Source organism: Phaenicophaeus curvirostris, chromosome 9 (assembly GCF_032191515.1).
Source record: "Phaenicophaeus curvirostris isolate KB17595 chromosome 9, BPBGC_Pcur_1.0, whole genome shotgun sequence".
Taxonomy (NCBI): Eukaryota; Metazoa; Chordata; class Aves; order Cuculiformes; family Cuculidae; genus Phaenicophaeus; species Phaenicophaeus curvirostris.
Genome location: NC_091400.1, coordinates 29475038 through 29484796, shown reverse-complemented (window position 1 = coordinate 29484796; position 9759 = coordinate 29475038). Strand labels below are relative to the sequence as shown.

At 38.1% G+C, this 9759-nt stretch overlaps 1 protein-coding gene across 2 annotated transcripts in view; it reads right to left on the bottom strand.

Annotated features, from left to right (window-relative positions):
* Positions 1-1019: 1019 nt before the first annotated feature.
* DOCK1 (dedicator of cytokinesis 1) overlaps positions 1020-9759 on the bottom strand; it is a 318523-nt gene continuing 309783 nt past the window's right edge. For both annotated transcript variants that reach the window (XM_069864186.1, XM_069864187.1), the window contains exon 52: positions 1020-1202. In XM_069864186.1, the coding sequence (XP_069720287.1) occupies positions 1107-1202 (96 nt within the window). In that variant the 3' untranslated portion in view covers positions 1020-1106. The remainder of the gene's footprint in view (positions 1203-9759) is intronic.

The following is a 9759-nucleotide window of genomic DNA, read 5'->3' as shown; positions in this document are numbered from 1 at the left end:
TCCTTCCTCCCTCCCAACACCCCACCCCATCATTGTCCAATATTTCTTGGAGCCTAATAACTGGAAAAAAAATTGCTTTTTCTTTACAATTTCAGCAATTAGGAAATTAAAAACATGTAAGGCATTTTCTGCAGGTACATTAATTCATTATTACATGAAAAGCAGGCACCATAAAAATTAAAACATTCTAAAAACCATCATATATACAAACGCTGTACAGAATGATGGCACAAGGACAAAGTGATTCCGTTCAGTTCATCCTAATCCACATGAAATATTACACATTAAAGAAAAAAAGAAAGAGCTCTTCTCATCCTTGTACTCAACGACTAGGTTCAGAATGACCAGGAGTCTCCTATCTGTCTACTCTGTTTCTTTTCCTATATGCTTGTGCCTGTCAGCAGCTAAAATGCTTCCTTGCTTTACCCACTGACCAACACCCAGAAGAACGTATGGCTGAACAAAAGTGGAAATGACTGATCACCAGTGACTAAGTTTACAAAGCTCATTAGCAATCAGTTTATTTGTAATACAGAACAATTAAAGAGAAGGCTCATTTCACAGATAAGCTGTGTCTGATTTTTAGCCCTGGGCAGAATCATCATTTGGGGAAATCCTACTGCAGCTTCTCCTTACTGTGAAGCCTACTTCAACGTGCACTGAATTCAATGTGAATATCATCATTGATTCCTATATACACTGAGATTAGGCACAAAATACTCAGTTCACTTTAAACTCCATAGCTACCTAAATCTTTTAGGTACAAAAGACTCAACTCTCATTTTAATCTCCACAGAAGATTTCAGAAGAAGCAGGGAGAAGGTTTAGGAAGAGGGTACTGTCAGCTGATGAACGCCTCATGGTCTCGAATAGAAATCCAGATTTCATTCAAGTCATGGGAGGGAATAGCCCCAGAGAGAGGGCATATGTAGTGTTGTTTCTGATACACGGCTAGAAATGGATTTTTTTATGGAGTTAGAGTCATTGCACTAAATGTTAGATACTGCACGCCTGAATGAGGTAAACATTATATACCATAAAATACTTAGGAAAATGAATTGTTACAGCTTTATCTTTGGGAAAAAAAAAAAAAAAAGCTTCCTTCTTCACTGGACAATCCCAGAGTCAACAGATGTTTGCTTCCGAGTTGTCTTTGGAGGTGGAGGCGGGGGAGTCTTGCTGGGGAGTGGAGGTGGCAGGTGCTGAAAGAAATCAATTTTGATAGAAAGAATTAGCATTGAATGGATTTTTGAAACATCTGCTGGTTCACATATAACTGAGAGAGACGGCGGTAAGTCTGTAGCCATTTGACTCCTGAAAGCTTCTCCATAGAATCTGCTACTATGAATACCGAACGCTCTTGGCCATTAGCTTAAAATAGAACTTTTGAGAATGAAAAAAGATCTCTCAAAGGTTCATGATTAATTAGCTCTGTATTTCACAAAAAATCTTTTGAAAGCACTACAGAAGTTTATAATTCCCCACTTCATATCATGATAGAATATTGATTTCTTGGTCTGTATTGATTGCCCTCAGCCTCTATGCACTACAGAGCTTAAAAGCCAACTTGAAGTAATAGCTCCATCACGTTTCCATTATTTTTGTATTTTACACATTCAGAACACAACTAATAGTAAAAAAAGGAAATAATTTAAAGAGATAAGTAACTTGCAATTTACTATTATACATTCAGTTATAATTACAATGTTCAAAACAGAAATCCAGACTGTCCAAATATACATATATTAAATCTCTTCATATATCAACAGAACAAGACTGCCCTTGGTTAGATTTGCCAGCTAATTGGACAAATTAAAAAAGTCATTATGGAAATTAAGACTTTTTTTCATAATGTTCAATCAAATATATAATAAAATCTGGTTTAGAAAAAGCCTGAGAACACTAGGGTTTTCTCATATACTTTGCAGTCTGGTTTTCTACAGCATGTTGGTTGTGCAGCCATAACAGATTTCTGATCACTGAACTGAGGCTGTACTGCAGTGTCACACCTCATAAATGCAGCTTTGGTTTTATTTTTCCCTAAGATTCTTCCCCTGGCTCTGCCAGCCACTGCCTTTTGTTTTCCCCTGAGCATAATGATGTTTTCTCAGTTCCACTTGTTTGTGTCGCAGTGTGCCTACTCCACCTTACCGACCCCACACTGCCAGCTCCAGGTGCTTACACTTAAAACCCAACAATGTACATTGATTCTGCCAAACTTCCTTGATCACCACTGCAAGAACAATTCAAACATCTGACGTGCCTCAGTGTCACACGGCATGGACTGTTTGGACAAAATAACTGGTGATTTTGCCATCACAGTGAGAAACTGGTATGCAAGCAACTGATAAACCATGTGAAAGTGCGTAAGAAACAAGACTATTCCTTTTAAAAAGTATCCAAAGCTGCTAGTAAAAAAGAAGAATGGTTCAGAGTGATGCCAACACATTCCAGCCTTTCCTCTTCCACAAGGCTCAAGAATTCCAAAGAGCCTCCTAATCTCCTTCATTCTAGTGACTGGGAGTTTTCAGAGACACATAAGAGTAGAAGGAAAAATATATCTTTAAGGTAACTGAATGCTCTCTTCAAAGCAGGTTTTCAGACAGCATGGAATTCTAAACACATAGCTTTTACTAGATAGACTTACTAATCATAGACTAAATAGAAGGGTAAGGCTGTGTACCAGCAGAGCCAGAAAGGCTGGATTTTTGCTGGAATATTTTTTTTTTGTGTGTGCCCTAGCTGGAAAGACATCCTTCCCAATCTGTTTTACACCTTTTCTCACTTCTCCTTGCTCTCCCCCATGGAAAATGAAGTAGGATCACAAACTATCATTGGCTAAGCCATGCCCAGAGCTTTTCTCTCCATTTTGCCACTCTCCAGATCAGCAGGCATAGACTACAGAGGGATGAAGACCCTACACACTTGACTTTCTCAGTCTCTTCACAGCAGCACCACCAATGTTGTGCTGTGTGTGCTCTCACCTTCCTCCTTGGCTATGAAATGCTTTGTTATCAACTCAGAAATCCACTGATTTTAGTCTTCTACTGATAAGGAACTTTGGACCAAGAGCGATGTGCTGGAGCCCAGGAGTGTCCCGTCTGGAAAGCTGCAGTCCTACCTCTGCCAGGGGAAGCCTCCTGCTCACCAATGAGGACAGAAATGAACATATTTGGCAATGAAGACTTTCATGTTCACAGTCTGATTAAATTTCATACTAGCTCTTTTGAAGGAGTAAGCAAATTATTGAAAGGTTTGAGTCTCAAAGACACTGCTGCTTGAAATGCACAGGTCAAGAAGACCCTGCTGAGTAAGCAGCATTCATTTTCCAGACCAGGCTCAAAACCGACTTACAGAAGAACTGAGTCAACAGACTAATATGAAAAGCAGATAAAATAAGAATTATACTTGACTAAATGTAAAACTGAAGTTTTTTTTTTAATAGAATGCTAGTGCCTATCAGTATGCCAATGTTCTCAGTATTACGCTCAGAACCATAAAACATTTCCTTTGCTTGACCAAATCCTTTTCTTAACCTGATATTTTACATTAGCTCCTAAATCCCCAGTAAAGCATCTGACTAATAGCTGGGCTAGTCACATTGTTTAGTTTCAAACATTCAGTTGTGATCTGCAGATTTCAAAATCTTTGAGAAACTGTCTAGTTACAGGGGCTCTGGACAAAGTTGGGGACATGCTGGTGGTCTGCAGAACATGCAAGAACTCCTCACGGAGTGGACATTAATTTCTTAACAGAATAAACCAGGTGCCTCTCTAAAATACATTACAAAACATAAAAATTTCCTCAGTGCTTTGCTCTGAGATGATAGCTTTAACATCGTATTTATCACTAGAAAAAACTAACTTTGCTGATAGCATCATTTGTGAAAATCCATTTTGAATTTAAATAACAGTATATTGGCAATAATTCTCAATTCAATTAGATCAAAGGCATTTCTCAAACAAATGAACCCTTCCTATTGATCAGAGAACAATCAAATTATCCCTGAAAACCTGCTCCTGAAGAACAGATACAATGCAAATACAATGAGAACAAGCTATATATATGTGCTATAAATAACAAGCACAAAACCTACCAGAGCTTAGATTCTGCAAGCAAATTAGGCAGAAAGAAATAACAGAGATAGGTAGATAATTATTATAATTGAATTCACAATTTCCATTAGAAAGTCAGATAAATTTAGTACATGTTCATTTATATAATAAGCTACCAATGAATATATTAAGTAGGACATGTAATGCTTGTTGGGGCAACATTATTGAAAAATTAGCACGACAAAACATGCTAATATGGAACTAGTGCAACTCCAGATCCAGCCATTATTCCCAGAGTCCATAAACACTCCCTTTTATTCCAGCACAGGAAGAAATTCAAGCATACTTTCTCTCTGCCTTTAATATCATACTCAGAAAATCATTATTAGGCTTATGAAGTTCATTTTTGCTACGCTTCCCCTTAGAAACTTTGAAATACAAAACAGAGTTTCCCTTGATTTTACATTTAATTAAGAACTGCTTTGGAGAGTTCTTGTTTACATTTCAGTGGTTAATTGTGAACTTGACGAATCTTGAAGCATGTTTTTACTCTCTGACATAATGATAGAGACTGCTGGTTACATTCAAACCTATTTTGGGCAGAATCCTTGACTCACGGGTACCTCAGGGGAAGCAGAAACCTTATGCAAAAGGCACATCTGCAACACAGAAGCAATCTGTTCCTTCTGTTTCAAACACGAAATTGCTCCCATTTGTTTGCTTTCTCCTGATATAGAGAAGAATCAGGTTTAAAAACATTTGTCTCCATTCTGTTAGAGATATAAAATACACTATGCTATCTATGTTCAGGATGCAGTAAAAATCAATTAAAGGGGATGAAAAAAATACATTTTTTTTTAAATTCTACAAAGAAGCAAAATAGGATAAGATTTTTTTTTCAATCAGAAAATATTATTTAAAAAACTGTCAACAAAAAAGTCAAACAAAACTTTATTCTCCATAATGGTCCTTGTGACGCGGTAAGAGTGCTCTCCTGTTTAACTTTTTTTATTTGAAATTATATGGTCATCAATATGACAAACTATGGAGATCCAATAAAACACTTTATTTGGAAGGATTAACAGATCTTATTAGGTCAGAAGCAGTAGAAATGAGATGTAAATAGGCTATCAACTACACCGGACTGTGAGAATGTTTTTAAATACTGAGCTCCGTATCGCTCCTTCTCACCCACACTGTTGTTTCTTTGCATGGAGCCAAGTTGCCTGACAAGCAGCTACTTGCTTATTTAATATCTGCAATGAAAAATAACACATAATTTGAGGTCTTGGAGGACTAACACTCCCATTCTGAAACAGTGATAATGAATCAGTGGAGAGAATCAATCCAACTCCACTAATTTGAACTAAATTATAGACAGTTTAAGCTAATTGGCTGTTTGACCCAGGGAGCAAGGTTTTGTGGAAAATACTGCAGGTAACCAATGTAAAATGACTGCTTAAACTCTGTTGCTATACTTCATCTATTAGAATTTCATTTGACTGCATATCACAGCCATTAGCTACACTTGCTGGACCATACTTTGGGAAGTACTTTTCTGAGGAGAACTTATTGCAGCCTTTCAGTACTTAGAGGGGCTTATAAGAATGATGCTTTTCAGCAGGGCAAGGGATAATAGTTTTAAACTAAAGGAGCCTAGATTTAGACTAGATATAAGGAAGAAATTGTTTACAATGAGGGCAGTGAAACACTTTGCACAAGTTGCCCAGAATGGTGGTAGATTCCCCATCCTTGGAAACATTCTCAGGTTGGACTGGGCTCTGAGCAACCTCATCTAGTGGAAGATGTCCCCACTCACTGTAGAGGGGGTTGGACTGGAGGAGCTTTAATGGTCCCTTCCAACCCAAACTATTCTATGACTTTAAGAGTCCTCCTGCAATGGTACTCTTTGTGTGCTCCCACCTGCCACAGGCTGAACATTCCCTACTTGGGCAACACAAAAGATCCTTCAAAACAGGCAGCATCAAATTGCTCATATTTTTACCATGCAGCTGTTTGACAGGACTCTCCCAGCGGAGAAGCGTTCCATGGAGGGATGCTCCTGTGGGGGCGATGGCACCAGACAAGAGGGAAGAGCTGGACCTAGCAGAGGTCTATACCCCTCATGTAGAGAAGACATTACTCCTAGTGCATGCCAGCTGTGCAACCACATCTCTGCATGTGGAGGCTATTAGTATTTCAGACCACACTGGCTAACTTCATTTTCAAAAGCACTGCTTTTCTGCTCAGGTCCATACGTAAACAGACCTCAAGAGTTATGAGCAATACCCTCAGAATTAGGTTTAGACTCCAGACCGAAACTGTATTTCTTACTGAAGCCTGGGCCCTGTGAGAGTGTTAAACAAATGCACTACCAATTGGCCAGAGCAAAACCCGCAGCCTGATCCTACGCAGCGCTGAGGGCAGCGACACGGCCCTTTCCGAAACAAAATCAAGGGTGCTGCTCAGGGACACATCACAGGCTTTATATCTCTGGGCAGACAGCAGCAGAACACATTTTTCACTCAAAATCCTGTAATAAGCAGTAGCACTCCATTGATTTTGAGACTTATTAAAAAGTGACTGTGAGCTTTTTAGAAATCTTTTCTCGGCAAGAGCTTAACCCACTGAATGCCAGCTCAGCCAAGGTTTGAAGTGGCAGAGATGTTGCACTGGAGAGAAAGGGCTCGCAATGCTTCCCATCACCAGCAAGCAAAAATATCGATCAGACGCTAAATAGAAAAGAAATTTAATTTTTTTTTCCTTTTGGGCACATCATATACTTCTATGCACCAGGGAAAGCCTTTGGTCATAGAGTCTGTTGTTTAAAAACTTGAAGTATCAGACAGAAGAGGAGACATTTAGTTCCACTTGTGAGCAAATGCAGCCCCCAAAGTTTACTTTCTAATTTAATACAATATATTAATAGTTCACTGTTCCCAACATTTCAGCAAGATAATACTGCTAATGACTGTTCCCCACTGCTGTGGTGAGAGAGCCAGTGGCAAGCCTTGAGCCACCAAACCTTCAGCAGAAGTCCAGGAGAGGTGGCATCATGAAGCTCACAAGCTTCCCTATCAGCTCCACCTCTGGGGAATGGAGACAGGGCTGCATCAGGCATTTTGGGAAGTAAGGGGATTTCTCCTGAGATATAAAGTCAGAGAAGAACATATTGTGAGCTTGGAAGTACTGCTGCCTATTTACTTGCTGCCTCCATAGGCTCTCAGCTGGGTTTCTAGCTTCAACTCTTTTTCACTGTCCACATGAGTACCTGACATTTGCTGAAGCCTTGGAGGTCATTTTTTTGCTCACTGTGGATAACTTAAGAGATAATGATCAGCACCACAGTATATGCACCACAACACGTGAAAAATCCCCTGCATTTTTCCCTCTGTACAAGCACTTCTTTTATATCCAAATAAACAGTCTGAATGCTCCATGTGCAACAGGATTCACAAGAGTCAAAATAAGCAGCACTGCTGCTAGCCACATGAGAGTGTTCTGGTCCTTGCATTATGCACAGCTTCAGCCTGTCTCCTCCTTGCCAAGTTCTCCATCTACGCCAGATTGATCAAGATCTTCTCATCCAAACCATTATCTGCTGCTTAGTAAGTGTTATAGCTGATATTATACATATAAGTGCTCCTTTATCTATTTCCTTTGAGTTTCCCTTCTTGTTGTGAATACTAAGCAGGCAGTTGTTTTGTATGCAAGGGTATGGATGAACCCATAAAGAATAAGAAGTGCCTAAAGGAATCCCTTGATGTAATAATAATCCTTGCAGGAGTTGTAGACTTCTATTTTTATGTTCCCATATATTATTAAGAACATTTTTAGCAGAACAAAACATACAGTGCAAGGAAATATATATAAGGGTATCACAGTTAACAGTGAATAAAAGGACAATCAGAAAATTATAATTAGATGATCACTTGGATAAAAGACTTGAGGTAGATCAAGTTAACAGTGGATTCCAAATAATCTAAGATTACGGTCTCAGACACTAAATGACATTATTGTCTGCAGTTAGATTTAAAGTATTTCTTGGTGCATTTATCACTGCATGCTTTTCAGACCAATACAGCACATTTTTTTTTGGTTTCCATAACTGACTGCAAGACAACCAGAGTGAACCGTGTAATAATTTCTCATACAAGGAGAAGCTTCCAGTTTAAATCCTACTAAGATAATCTTATCTATAATAATTTTACTGATTTTTCTTCACTGATACTAAGCATGTGTAATTTAAAAGATGATCCATTTACTAGGCAGAGAATTATAAAGGTATGAAGTATGTAGCTATTTGACCCATGAAACACAAGGCATTAAAAACTGTGCAGTGGGATTTAATCACAGCAGTAATAAGAATTTACCCATCTGATCTTTCATGCCCAGCACTAGTTATTCTCTTTATGTTCTTTAACAGCTTTCTTCCTAGAAGCCTTATGAAATGAACGCACAGAGTGATTGTTACAAGACTAGAAGCTCTTCCTAAAACTAATTTCAAGACTAATACATGTGGCTTTGTGACAAATCTGCTTTAGATCAATTTTTCAGACTTTGAATCTGTATTCTCTCATTTTGAAAGTCTATAAAAGTATAGATGCTGAAGAATATTTTGATGATGATTGATTGCATTTCTAAGGTATGCTTAAACCCTGAGGCCCTTCAACACTGGATGTTGAACGATAGGGTCCATTTGTACAATTACAAAACAATATTAAAAAAGTCTGAGCAGTGAAGGCTACAAAGAGAAAAACTTGAAACATAATTTTAAATTCTCAGGTTTCATCATGAAGATGGATTCCTCAGACAAAACTCCTGGCAGCCCTCCTGTGTATTCTGTAATTTTCCACTTACAGGTCTGTATTCAGGTCAAGTGAAAGCTGGCCCTTGAGAGAGAAGTCAGGGAAATCAGTAAGAGCTTAGTATGCTTTGATGGAAATTAGAGGAAAAAAAATAGTGAAAATATTTATTAAAACCATCCAGTCACGGAGAAGAACTATGGAAGAGACGATGGGAATATAGAATTTTTCACTATACACATATAATGTGTAAAACGTGGTGTTTTGAATAACACTTCTCACATTCCTGAAGTTATTTCTGTATATCATTTTTTCCCCCAATTAGCCTAAAAATACTAAATTCCTGCAACAACACAGTCACATTTTCAATCATCGAACAGACCTACATACTGTCGTGCACTGCCACAGTCTGTGTTAAATGAAACTGTTCTCAGAGTTAAAACTAAATTCCTGTCTGACTTGTTCACTGTTGAGAATAGAATTGCTTTCTTTAACCACAAAATTTACTGAGTAGCAAATTACTCAATAGTATTTGATTTGAATGATGAATTTCAGAGAAATCCTGGAAGATACCTCTGCAAACAAAAAAGAATCATTACCACTGAGAATTTTTCCACAATATAACAGCTTGGCCAAAGTTACACATTTCAAAGTCAAAGAAAAGAAAAGCTCTTTAAATATATTTTTTTTCTTCAAAAAGAAAATAAATGGCCCTTCTCAAAAGTACTGCTTTAAAGAAAAAGACTGAATTTTTTTTTAAAAGCTTCCAGGATACAGGAAAGAAAGCTGAAATGTGTATTTTCTTCAGAAAGCTGAAAAGCCTGTTGATGATGAAGAGTATTTCTGAGCGCCTTTCCTCAAAGGGGGCACATGTGCTTGCCTTTAGGAAACAAATGGCG